The sequence below is a fragment of the Ovis canadensis genome, chromosome 3 (assembly GCF_042477335.2).
Source record: "Ovis canadensis isolate MfBH-ARS-UI-01 breed Bighorn chromosome 3, ARS-UI_OviCan_v2, whole genome shotgun sequence".
In the NCBI taxonomy this organism is placed as follows: domain Eukaryota; kingdom Metazoa; phylum Chordata; class Mammalia; order Artiodactyla; family Bovidae; genus Ovis; species Ovis canadensis.
Window position 1 is genome coordinate 222,867,348 of NC_091247.1, and position 14,313 is coordinate 222,881,660.

At 41.7% G+C, this 14,313-nt stretch overlaps 1 protein-coding gene across 1 annotated transcript in view; it reads right to left on the reverse strand.

Annotated features, from left to right (window-relative positions):
* The window catches only part of ENTHD1 (ENTH domain containing 1), an 81,612-nt gene that overhangs the window by 7,592 nt on the left and 59,707 nt on the right, over positions 1–14,313 (reverse strand). Inside the window, exon 5 of the mRNA XM_069579573.1 lies at positions 5,616–6,011. Coding sequence (XP_069435674.1) covers positions 5,616–6,011 — 396 coding nt within the window. The remainder of the gene's footprint in view (positions 1–5,615; positions 6,012–14,313) is intronic.

The window sequence follows — 14,313 nt, forward strand, 5'->3', positions numbered from 1 at the left end:
TAAATTTGTCCAGCTCATTATCTCCAAAGAGTTTTATGACAGTGGACCTGGACCCTTCCTATAAACAAATGCTTAAATGAAAACCAGAAAAAAAAAAAGGTACTCTCTTTGTTATCCTCCACCACCCAGTATCCATGGAGACTAACATCCATTTAGTCTCATCATTTCTTGAATTCCTCAACCACAATGACCTTCAGCCATTCCTCTGAGTATTTCCTAGAATGCCATCACTCTCAACTGCCCTACTTTGAAATCTTGTTTTCCAAGATTACTTTTTCTTCTCAGTTACTTCCAGCTCTATAGATTCCTTTTACATTCCTTTTAATACATCTACACTTTGGCCTCACTGATGCAGTGAGACCATAGATGCAATGATCTTTCTGTTTTCTCTCTTTCTATCAGTGTCCTCTTGGTTCCGGCTCCTTTCCTAAACCAGCCTAGAATCCCAGGATCCATCACTTTAGCCACTTTCTGGCTACTCTCTTGCTGAATGTCTTCTGCCTTACTTGCTACTAATTTCTTTCTTTGGCCTCCCTGGGTGGCATGCAGGATCCTAGTTCCCCAACCAGGGAATCGAAACCGTGTCCCCCCGCAGTGAAGTCTTAAGCACTGGACCCTCAGAGAAGTCTCCCTGCCACTAATTCTTGATGCAGGAGTCAGCAAAACGTTGATAGAAAGGACAGGATAGGAGCTCTTTTAGGCTTTGTGGTTCATACGGTCTGACAGCTCTGCTGATGTGGCACAAAAGCAGCCAAAGACAATATGCGAGCCAAGCAGTATGGTTGTTTTCCAATAAAACTTTATTTACAAAAACAGGCAGTGGGCCAGATTTGGTCCAGGCTGAAAGGTGGTCAATCCCTGTCATAGGCCTATTCAATTTAAATATCTGCCTTTTTCATTTCTATCCCCGGGATGCTCAGCACAGGGAAAAAATAAAAAAATAAATAAAGCCCAGACCTGAAAAACTGGACCACTACAAATTACTGTTCCTCCATCTTCTCAGAGTCTCAGCAGCTCCTTCTTCCATTCTCAGCAGTGGCTGTTCTAAATTTTTTCCAGTTTCTTCATGGAAAAATTGAAACCACTCCAAACCCTCAGGCTTGGCAGGTGACCCCAGACAGTAAGATACAGAGGCCATGACGTATAGAGCGCAGCCCATGGATGTTCAGTACATTTAATTATTGAGAACAATAAGACCCTTCCCTCACATCGGTACACCCTTTTTCCTCCTTCCTTATGGGTTCTCAGCACGAGGCGACTCTCTTCCTGGTCTGGATTCCAGTCTGCCTTCCCCATATCCCCCTCCATCTCAGGATCCTTCCCCCGACCTTGCTCACCAGCTCCCGTCTCTGTCTCTCACCTCAAATCTTTTCCTTCAGCCGACTCACTGGAAAAGACTCTGACACTGGGAAAGGCCGAAGGCAAAAGGAAAAGGGGGCAGCAGAGGATGAGATGGTGAGACAGCATCACTGACTCAGTGGATGTGAATCTGAGCAGATTCCAGGAGACAGTGAAAGAAGGGAAGCCTGGCACACTGCAGTCCACGGTGACTCATAGAGTCAGACACAACTCGGCAACTGAACAACAACGACACCTTTACCACTAGAATTTAAAATAAAATATATGGCATTTTCTATTTACCCACGTATTCATAATTCCTAGTGCTATCTTTTTTCCCCCCACGATTCACTGGGGTCTTCCCCTAGACATATATTATGGCTTCAACCACTGTGGTGAGATCCACTGGGTCCCCATCCTGGGTGGCAAGTTCTCCGGACACCCTCAAGAGCTATGCCTACATAGAATTTGCCACTGAGAGCTCGGCCCAGGCCACCAAGGAGCTGGACAAGAGCATCTTTCAAGGCTGGGTCATCAAGTGCTGCCCCAAAGGACCAATTTACCAGGCCTCGGCTCCACGGGCCACAGGGGCCTTCAGGAACACCCAGGTGCCAGGGGGGAGCCTTCCCGGACAACAGCCTCCAGGGCAGGGCCCGTTTCAGACCGTGAGAATGGAACCGGGGGTGCAGAAGAGTCTCACCATGGTTTTTACTGTGTTGAAGCGAGGACTCGATTTTGAGAGCGGGGCTGTGGCGGGGTCAGGAGTTAACACAGCTCTACTTGAGACCATTTACTCCACGCAGAATAACTGCTCCACCCTCTTCATTCAGCGGGAGGACAGTCCAAACCCCACGCCAAAGCCATCAGGCACCCAGCAGGGCACAGGGTGGGCCTGCCATGGGGGCCAGTCTTGACTGTGGAGGGCACGGGGCAAAGCTGAAGGTAGGTGAGGCCCAGGGAGCCGGGGTCGGCTCCAGTGATGCCTTTTATAGAAAAGTAGAAATGTGTGTCTTATTGGTCAAGAATTTGGGCAGAGTTTACTAATGGAATATGAGACTCCTTCTGAGTCTCCCTCCCTTTTAGGGTTTCCCTTGTAACTTTTCAACTTTGTTGCCAGTACTGAGCTCTTTCTTTTGACACCTCAACCTTTATGAACAGAATAGCATCCTCAAGGTCTTAATTTCAGCTAATTATTTTTCTGCTTTGGAATTCAGGAATTCTCTTGACTCCTTTTTAGAGATAGCAGTATTCTATTCCGATGAAATTCCCCCATCTTTTCTTCTGTTTTTTTTTTTTAACATATATTAATCATAATTATTTTAAAGTATGTATCTTATAACTTCAGTATCTAGATTATTTATGAGTCTGTTTCTGTTGCTTATTTTATCCTGTATTTCTGGTCATTTGTTCATTTCCTGGTATGCCTGGTAATTTTTTGGTGAATGTCAAATCTTATGCATGGAAAACTGTAGCACCACTCAAGAAAGGATTTTATTGTCTTCAGATACTTTGCTCTAGTTGAAGCTGGGTTTCAGCATTTGGGAGGGCTATTCTATTTCCAGGCTGTCCTTGCTCCTAGAATGTACCTCTGATGCATAGGGTGTAGCCCTTTAGAGGGCCCAGCTGAAAGGACAGTGTATTTACCACAGCCCCTACAATTCTGCACATCCTAAACTCCAACCTCCATCTTCTTAGCATCACAAGACTATGAGAATCTCTGGTTAGCTTCTTGGCTTCTTTCCATTTAGTTTCTCGGCACCTTATCCAAAACCTGAGCAGTTTAGCAGCAGGCAAAAGTAACAGTATGAAATTACACAAAGACTTGTGGACTTTTTCTCTGTGATTCCCTCCCCTCTGAAATATTGGCCCCTTAAGTCCCTGACACCTTGGAAACCCCAAACTCCAACCCTACCTCCCCAGCTCAGGGAGACGGCAGAAAGCCCAGGCCTCTCGTGTTTCCTTGGCTTCTATCACCCTGCTCTGCTAACAGGCAGACAGGCAAGGGGGAGAAAACTGAGACACTACTCAGATGCCAGCTGCGGGTCCAGGCCTCTGTTTCTGATGTGCTGGCTATAAATAGAAGAATCCCACGGTCCCCTCTTTGGGTTTGATAATTTGCTAGAATGGCTCACAAAACTCAGGACCTTGCTTTGCTTACTATGACTGGTTTATTATAAAGGAACAACCAAATGGAAGAAATGCACGGGGCAAGGTATGGGGAAGGGACACAGAGCTGCCGTGCCTTCTCTGGGCGATCGTCCTCCCAGAACGTTCATGTGCTCACCAACCTGGAAGCCCTCTCAACCTCATGGTCTAGGGTTTTTACAGAGGTCCCATTACATAGGCATGACTGATCAAATTATTGGCCCCTGATTTTTTTTAGACTATCCATCACTGCCACCTGCTTGCTCTCTTCTGAAAAGCATCTATTATTTGTTTTGGCTGCACCGGGTCTTCGTTGGAGCACGTGGCCTTCTCTAACTGTGGTGTAGGCTTCTAGAGCATGTGGGGTCAGTAGCTGCACATGTGGGCTTAGCTGGGATATATGGGATCTTATTAATAGTTCCCTGAGCATGGAGTCTTATCCACTGGACCACCAGGGAAGTCCCCATTGGCTTCTGATTGATCAAATCACTGGCCATTCCTTCTCCTCTCCCCAGAGGTTGGGGATGGAGTTGAAACATAAACATATTCTGTTTATGATAAATAACAGAAAATGCCTCTTTCTCTCCTATCACTCAGGAAAATGACAAGGGTTTCAGAAGCGCCGTGCTAGGAACCAGGGGTGAAGACCAGATATACATTACTTATCTCATCACAGCATCACAATCCTTTCCCCTAGGGCCCATCAGGTGTTTTCTACCTTGGTTGTTTTATAATGATTTCTAATAGTTTTCCAGCTTTAACCAACATTGTTGGTGGAGGATTAGACTAATCCTATCTACTTCATTGTAAGTAGCAGGAAAAGTCTTCCTTGCTAACTGGTTTTAGAGGAACTTCTTGTAATTTTTCATAATTAAATATACTTGATATACAAGCTATGAGCAAAAGTATTCTCAATTTTCTTTTTGTGGTATTTGTGGAAGAAATGAACCAAAGTAACAGCTTTCCAGGGGACATGAGCTAATCCTAACATGCACTGGCTATCATAACCAGTACTAACTGGTTTCTCCATCAGTAGTCTCAGCAGAAAAGTTAATTTTGTGACAAAACTAAGAATTAGTTTTATTTTTAGGTACTCAATTAAAAAAAAATTCTGGGAAGAGCAGTAAGAAGAATCTCTTACTAGTCACTGACCTTACTAGCATTAAGGTAAGTTTCTTTAACCTCAAACAATTTTGGCTTCCATTGTTTGTATTTATATTGTACTTCTGACCTGAATTTGAGGTAGTTTAAAGGATTTATATTTTAAAAGTTCATATTTAAAAATTATATTTATGATTTAGTAAGCATTATTACATATGAGAATCAATAAACTACTTAGTCTTTGAAATGAAAAAAAAGTGAAAGTGTTTGTCGCTCAGTCATGTCCGACTCTTTGAGACCCTGGGGACTGTAGCTGGCCAGGGTCCTCTGTCCATGGAATTCTCCATAAGAATACTGGATTGGGTAGCCATTCTGTTCTCCAGGGAATCTTCCCAACCCAGGGATTGAACCCAGGTCTCTTTCATTGCAGTAAGGTTCTTTACCATCTGAGCCACCACGGGTATGTACCAGCAAATGGGTTATTCTTTTACTAAATAACTCTACAGAAGAAAGTATAAATTATGAAATGTAGGATTTAACAACTGACAGCCAATGACCTGGGAACTGGCCTTATCCTTTATCTACCGTCTAGACAATACTGCAACCCTCTCAATGTTTTGCAAGACAGAAGAGGGAGGCGATTCTCTACTCCCCCGCCCCTTTTTTGTAATCAGTACACAGCTCTTTTAAAAAAGGGAAAACACACACACACCAATATACACACTAATCACTTTCTCTCATATAGTTTTTAAATAAGTAACCTAAATGTTTGACAGGAAGCTCTTGTTTAATGCTAGTTCTTTCTAATTTGTTCTGTATCAAAATTGCTCAGAACATGGGCTTCACTCAAGCACATGTGACCGTGATGATGATCTGCTATTAGCCTTTTTAAAAGGGGCACTTTCCCAACTCAGAGGTACCTCTCCTCATACCAGTGGGTGGAGAATAAGAGAAGGCAACAACCCAGGAGACAGAAAGCAGAGAAAAGTAAAAGAAGAGTACTTCAAAAGAGGGGTTTCTTGTAGACTCACCCCATGTGGCTAAGGTCTGGAGGTTTTCATCCTCCATCGGAACCAGGCCGGACCGTGTTGCTTCCTGATGACCCTTACTGATTACAGTCTCTTTCATTGTGTCAAATGTTGTGAATGAGGGAGATACATACAGTGTCTCCACGGAGGCCTGGTTTCGGAAAGTAGAATCCGACTTTGATGTCCTTAAATGAGGGCCTGTGAACTCTTCTTGACTAGACGGCCAATGTGCTGGTAAAGTCGCTAATGTGTCACAGCTCTTTGCGGCTGGCTGCTTTTCTAAAGGCATTTGCAAAGGGCTTCCTGTGATGGTCTTTGTAATGGTACTGTCCACATTCTTGTCCAGATTCTCATTTGTCTGCAGAGACGGGCTTTTTTCTGAGGGAACAGGCACAGCATCTGTAAAATAACAAATGAAAGAGCTATAAAAATAATAAAATGGAAAGTACTCTATGTCAGATTTATTGCATTTTTAATAGATGGATATTTTTATGCCGTAACAGAATTCTCTGCTGTTTAGTCGATTCTACTTTTTCACTGTTTCTATTCTGTCTATTTAAAGTATACCCAAGCATAAGTGATGACTAGTCATTCTGTGGCTGTCTTTCTCTCTCTCTCTCTCTCCTCACTGAAGCCAAGGCCAGGCAAGCTTCAAATAACTTGTCTTTAAATATTTCTCCCGTCACCCACTTATCCATCTCTGAAACCACTCCATTTTTAGTTCCTTCAAACTTTCATCTCTTACAAGATAAACTAGAGAAAACATGCCACCTCATACTGGTCTATCCTCACAGAACCCCTAGCTACAAAAAAGTCTTTTGCCCCAAAATAAAAAATGTCTTCTCGCCCCAGTGTCTATCCACAGCCCATGAAAGAAAACCACTCTCTTAGATAGCAACCTAATTTTAATAATAACTCAGTGGGAGAAAAGAAGCAATTTTTCCAGAACCGTTGTGATGACTACTAAAATGGACGTTCCACTGGGTCAGGGATCTTTGTCCGTTTTATTCATTAATATCATCAAAGTACCTAGGATATAATGGGAAAAGCACCTGGAATATAACAGACAAGTAATACATACTACAAATCAAAGGGATTGAGAGAATGGAGGGGAATTGAAATTTATCTATTGAGTATGAATTATGAGCCTGGTCCAAGTTTCTAGGTGTAAATTGTTATCAACACTGCCAGTGCTAGGGACTTGCTCTCGAACAGTTTCATGTGAAATAGTACATGGAATGAAAGAAAACTGAGAGGGCAAAAGGAAGACTGTCTCATTTGAACTCCTCCAAAGAAAGGAGGCGATGGGAATTGTGCGAGTTGCTGTGAAGTGTTTACACGTCACAGTGTACCTCACAGTGAGCAGTGAGATGCACGTCACTATCCCTTTCAGGCTATGAGTTATTATACTGAAAAGCAAATCTTCTTTATCTCTAACCCTCTTCCCATTTCATCCACAGTTGGAGGCTAACCTGGGCAAAAGTGCTGCTGGTTCACCACAGAATCAGACAGTTCAAGAAACCTGAATCATTACCTCTACCAGGAATTCCATTTCCCCCTCAGTCCTCTCATCTCCGGACATTTTCATACTTAAAAACTCAGTTCAGCTCTCACCTTCTCTACAAAGCTTGCCCCGATCCTGTCTTTCCTCGCTCTATCCTATTATTGTTTATCTTACAGTATCTTGTTAGGAGCCCTGTGAGCAGTTGTAACACATCATCTCGTTAACTATTAATGCAAGTCTGGCCACCTGCCTGAAAACAGGTTAGTTGAGGAGACCTTACTAGGAGTTTCCTTTGTACCCCAGCACCCAACAGTGCCATTCCCATAGGACGTGTTTGATAAACGCTTGTTGAGTGGAAGGCCAAACTGAAGCACAAGGATAAAAAAGGTAATGGCTTTGTTTTTTAAATTGAATATAGTTTAACTACTTAATAGTGATTGAGGGAAACAGAAGATTGGTATATAAAAGTAACATCTAAAATATTCCAGGTGTGCATATGATCATGTTATATCTAGTGGATAAAGGTTCTGTCAAAAAGATTAATATATTCCTAGTAGAATATGAGATCAATGGTGTCCCACAGGGCATGTGTGCATCACCATATTTACATAAAACCATGGCTAAGAAGTGAATTTCAGTCAAATATTTTTCCATTGACTTTCACTTTTCTTAGGAGAAAAGTCTTTCTATAAGTAAAGAAATCATCTTGAAATTTAGCAACATGTAAACTAAGATAATTCAGAATGACAGTGACTTTCTGATGACAATATTCAAAATAATACTCCATCTAAATCTAAAGAAAGAAAGAAACTGAAATCTCAAGACACTCCTTGAAACTCATTCCTCTGTGGATGCTTCAAGTGAACTCTGCTGGCATCCCTTCATCTCACTAAGCAATCTTTGCAATATTCTTCCCTGGCTCTGTTTCCTCTAAAATGCAGACAGTCGATCCTTGGCCCCTTCCTCTTCGGCCTCTACCATATCCCAGGGTGATGTCACCTATCACTGCTCTTAAAGGAGGATGAGATCCATCACCTGTATGCAAGTAATTCACACATTTTAATTCTCAGCTCTGACTTCGGCTGAATTCTAGCCCCCAATACGTACCCATCTCTCTGTACAGGGCGGTCTTACTACCCTCCAGCCTCCTCACACTTGGGTGCTTGTTTTACCTCTATTAATATGACCATTAACTTCCCAGTCATGCAGGTTGGAGCACAGTTGCTACTACCGCCTCTAAGAGGTCTCCCTGCCCGTTCTCTCAGTTCATTCTGCACAGTACAGCCAGAGTGGCCTTTCCAAACTGAAAACCTGCTCATGTCACTTCTTTCCAGTATGTTCTCAAACTACTTAACAGGGTTTTCAAGGCTCTTTATAAGTCAGTCCCCATTTACCTCTCTTGTCTCATTTTGTACTGTTGTTGCTGGTCAGTTGCCAAGTCGTGTCCAAGCCTTTGTGATGCCATGGACTGCAGTGCACTCTCCCTGAGACTGTACGATTCTGCTTAGCCTCTCCCAGTTCTTCACACTCACCATGTTTCTTTCCGGTACCAAGTCTTCGCCCATGCTGCTCCTTCTGCCTGAAATGGTCCTCCCGCTTTATACCCGACTCCAGCTTCCAGGCTGATGGCCATCAGGTGGACACACACTTTCACGTCTCTGGTTTCATGTCTCTCTGTGCTCTTCCTTCAGTCTAGAACATCCTCATCCTTACCCTTCTTCTCTATCAAAAACCTTTCCACTCTTCTAAACTCAATTCAAATACTGCCTCCTTGGTGAAATCCTTTATATATCCTCCACGTTAAAATGAATCCCTATGTTCTTTGTTCTGCATGATACAATGGGAGTATTGTTTTCACTTATCATTTCAAATATTTACAGCCCATGGGGTCGTGAAGAGTTGGACACGACTAAGCATGCACACACATCGTATTTCAAATATTATTCATTCATTTGACAAATATTTATTACGTACTAGTATGTGGCAGGCACTAAGCTCTGATGTCAGCAATGAACAAATCTTGTTGACACCTCGTTAGAGCTTGTTGACAGCTCTGGCACCCCCTAGAGTCTGCATACCCACTCATGGCACATATCGTGTTCAACTTGTTCAATCGGTAAGTGACTGGCAGAGTTCCTAACACTCACTTGATAAATGTTTGTTCAAGCAATCTTTATCTGGATGACCCAGTTGTTAAAAGAAACATGAGTGGAGGAGAAGAGATGTCTTAGAGGACATTCTAATTCAGTCCTTTTGTGATACACAGGAGAACCTGAAATTTCTAGAAGTCAGGTGACTTGCCAGGCTCACAAAATGATTCAAGGGCAGAAGTAGGACCAGAACCCCAAATTCCTGATTTCTAAGTCAATGCTCTTTTTATTAGGGGAATATGAGAAGGAATAATGAGAACCAGCTGCACCAAGTACTTCTTGACCAACAATTGTTGTAATGGTACATAACTGAAGTGACTGGAGCTTTGGGATCAGGACATCTGTCCCTGGGGCTGCCTTTAGGGATGTGGGACCCTGCAGAGGGGGATGGAGTTAAGTACACAGTTGGCCTATGTATCTGTGCCTGTTTGTCTTCTCCCAGGAAGGGGCATGGGTAGAGTAGATTTTTTTCTTCGATTCATATGAAGAAAGAATAGCATTTATGGAAAATTTTCAGAAGCCCAGGAGAACCTGTGGGGGTTTGATGGAGAACAGCAAAAGGTTTGTCTTTTTATGCTCGAACACAAAGCACAAAAGTGGATATTCTGTAAACACTAAAACACTAAAGGGATTGTTTCATGAGGGATTCCCAAATTTCTCTGGGAAAGAATTTCTGTGAGTTCCACTGAAAAGGCAGAGAGGAATACAGAGTGAATTAATTTGGTTGGCTTGCTTTATCTGGTTTCTCATTTTCTTTCCATTTAAACCTGAATGTCAAAAAGCTTTATTCTCAAGTATCTATCTAGCAGACTCCTGGATGGGAAGTCTAGAATTAAATTATGAGACTGTACTCAGTTTCTTTATTGTAACAGTGCTTTACACCTGCTAAAATACTTGATTAATGCAAAATAAGACCTTGAAATGTCAGTCATATTAAAACTGGTTTGGGTATTCTTGATAGTTATCTTTAGGAAGAAGCTTATTCCCTATGTAGGACATCAGACAGCAAATTTAAATACAGACTATCACCAAAATGCCTGAAGCAAGGGAAGAAAAAAAGACAGCCAACAACACAACTCCTTGCTTTGAGCCTAAGGACAAGAGAAATAGCTATGCTGCCGAAGGTACTGGAAAATGTTTTTGCTGGTTCAGAGACAATGATGAAATCATTTTTAAAAGAGAACATCAGATTTAATCCTGAGTTGAGAAACTTTGCCTACAGACAGGAACATTCCCATACTGGTAGCTCTTTTACAATTTTCAATAATTCCACTGCCTTGTTTCAGGTACTATAATCATTGCAAATTATTTCACATTCTATTATACTGAGGATCTAATAATGGGTGTTATATTCCAACAGCGCTATTGCTGTGATCAATTCTCCTGTTGGTCTGATACACAGTATCTAATTACAGCTACAAAGCAGAGAGCTGGCAAGCATGACAAAAGATGGATGCCACACACGTCTTTCTGTAGTTTAAAACAGTGTAACTAAAGGAGCTTCTACTTTAGTAATTATGTTAATCAGAGAAAATAGGACCTGAAGATAATAAGGCCATTTTGCTAAGAGGCCACAGTTATAAATTATTAACACAGAGGGGTGATTTGAATTGCTCATTAATATATTCATTTAAAGTAGACAAGCTATTAATTTTAAATGGATATTTAATGTGAAAGTTAAATAACATGTTTGACAAGAAAATCTTTATATATTTACCTTACAATATTTACATAAAGCTCCAAATAATCATTATAAGGTTGCATAGCTATACTCTCCCTACAATCTATGTTAAGTGTGTGTATGTACGTGTGTGTCTGTAGGGGGGATGTATATACACACAGTTGTAGATTCTGAGAATTTTTTATCATGTATCATCATACTTAACTGTAGTATATATATTATATCCAAGTATTAAAATAAGGAAATATATTTGGAATTATAGTTATGAAATATGCCAAGTATGCTTACTACTTTTTTTTGATATGTATTTGAGGTAATGGCTTAGCTTTGCATAGAGAAATAGAGGTATGGACACATTGAAAGGTGCTTTTCTTTACAAAGCATCAAGTGGGACAGCTGAGACTTTCAGGCCTTGAAAATGGATTGTAATGTTGTGCGTGAGCTGTGAGTTCAATGCTAATGAAGCAACTGTATAAAATAAAGTGTCTTGAGACAGGAACACACATAAAACGAGGTTATGTGCTGATCGGCTGCCGGTGATGCTGTGACCAGAGATCATGGGAATCTGAGTCTGTTTCCCAGGAGCAGGGATTCAGGAGGGAAGGTGTCAGGGTTTGGCGTGAACACACAGAACCAGACGACTGTATGCTCAACTTGAATAAATCCTCCCCAACACTTTACTAAGTTGATTGTACCACCAGGGGAGCTTTTAAAACTCCCCTGGGTCAGGTTACACCAAGACCAAATAAATTAGCACCTCTGGCAAGGGGACTCAGGGACAGTGGACTTGCAAGCCAGTGTGCACAGTCACTGATAGAAACACTAGGAGAAGAGATAGGATGACCACAGCACTCAGCTCAGTCCAGTTCAGTCGCTCAGCCGTGTGCGACTCCTTGCGACCCCATGAATGCAGCACGCCAGGCCTCCCTGTCCAGCACCAACTCCCGGAGTTCACTCAGACTCAGGGCCATCCAGTTGGTGATGCCATCCAGCCATCTCATCCTCGGTCGTCCCCTTCTCCTCCTGCCCCCAATCCCTCCCAGCATCAGGGTTTTTTCCAATGAGTCAGCTCTTCGCATGAGGTGGCCAAAGTATGGGAGTTTCCGCTTTAGCATCAGTCCTTCCAATGAACACAGCAATAAATAGTTGCTAATTTCACCCTCCCCCCCAAAAAAGAAAATGGATCATAATGATTGGATTATATTGGGTTGGTCAGAAAGTGTGTTAGGGTTTTCCTGTAACATATCATGGAAAAGCCTGAATAAACTTTTTGGCCAACCCAATAAAATAGGTACTGGATGCTTATTATTAAATTTTACACCACAGTTATGGTCTCACCAATAATAGAAATCCTAATTTCCCTTAACAGATTATCATTATCAAAACTGAAGCTCTAAATATCTTCGGGAAGCTGGTGATCATTACCTATAGCAACATTTCGTGTCTTTTAGGCTAGAGTTTAAGTGGATCCGGTCTCTGGCAGGCCAAGGCCTCCATGTGCTACAGAGCATACTCCAGGCTGACTGCAATGGGCAGGTGCCTGAAGGTGCAAGTGTTTGTGACCATCCAACCAATCCTTATAATCACAAGAAAACCCTGCATGTGACTCCAGGAGAGTAAAAATATTAAGCAGAACTGGACCAGCGGTCTAATTCTGATGTGACTTAAACATGTGCAATGTTTGAAATGGTACCTGGCTCACAGTAAACAAATGTAGTAAACAGGTACTGTTATTCCGGGACAGTCTAAAGAAGTGGCATCATGAGGGACTTGCTGCCATGGCCCTGTCTGGAAGCAGATGGGGACCTGAACACACCAGGTACTCTCCCTTCCCCCCAGAAATTTCTGCATTCGCAGACCACAAAGCATAAGGCAAGACTTTGTGAGCACTGGTTCTTGTATTTGAGAACACGGGAGCTGGTGTGCTGTGGAAAGGTGACGTTGAAGAACTACAGTTGTCAAACATTTTCCCCATAGATGGACAGACCAGTGACAAACTATTTTTTACCTTAACACTGAGTAAATATCATGCCTAAGTCTGAAATACTGCAACAAACCCTTAAATATAATTTAAATTGTGAATTCAAAAGCAACTGCTATTTCTCATGATGCATGAGTTACTCAAAATAAGCACACATGAAAACCTCTCACCTACTAAAACTTCACAAATTATATATGTCCCTTTGGAAAAAACCTTACAGAATACCTAAGATGCTAGGTACTGTTTCTCTTCCTTTGGCAGAGGGGGGTGGTCCTTGTTTTTACAGCTTTCTGCTTATACATCTATATATGCATTTTAATTGAAATATAATTGATGTACAATATTATGTGAGCTTCAAGTGTCTACATAGTGCTTTGACATTGGCATACATTATGAAATGTCACCATGACCAGTCTCGTAACCATCAGTCTCCATATAAAGTTATTACAATATTATTGACATAGTCCTTATGCTGTCTGCTACACCCCCATAGCTTACGTATAACTGGAGGTTTGTACCTCTTAATCTTCTTCACCTATTTCCTCCACAGCTTACATTTTAATAATATGGTTTACAACACTATATTATAATTTATGTATTGTTTTCTTTGCTGTTTTTATTTCACATGTTTTCATTCATTCATTTTTGCAATATATTGAGGATGGATCATGTACTGTACATTGTGCTTGAAAATACAAAAGTCAGCAGAATTAGACCAGCAAAGCCTTCAGACATTGTTAATTCATTGGAATTATAATATACAGAACATAAAATGACCACAGAATATTTAACTTCTATAAAGAAATAAAAGTTTGAAAACATGAGCAAAAAATAAGAAATTATAGTAATAGAAACAAAGGACTTTCCTGTTGGTCCAGTGCTTAAGATTCTGCGCTTCCAATGCAGGGGGCGCAGGTTCAAAAAATTCAATCCTTTGGCGAGGAACTAAGATCCCCCATCCCGCATGTCACAGGACATGGCTAAAAGTAAATAAATAAATAAAACCAAGTAGATCTGACAAAGATCCAAATAGACTTCTGTGCTGTGCTGTGCTTAGTCACTCAATCATGTCCAGCTCCTTGCGACCCCATGGACTGTAGCCCACCAGGCTCCTCTGTCCATGGGCTTCTCCAGGCAAGAATACTGGAGTGGGTTGCATGCCCTCCTCTAAAAATGAAAAATAAAATACCTGAAAATTTAAATGTAACTGGTTGATTTAAGCAGCAGATTAACTCCAGTTGAAGAGAAAACCGGGAACTGGAAGACATGCACAAAGATTCAAAAGCACAGCACAGACATCAGAGAGAGAGACAGTACGGATGCGAGGAGTGAGAGGTGCTTCGTCCAAGTATCCAGAGCTCCGACTCTCCTTCCAGTCTCCAGCT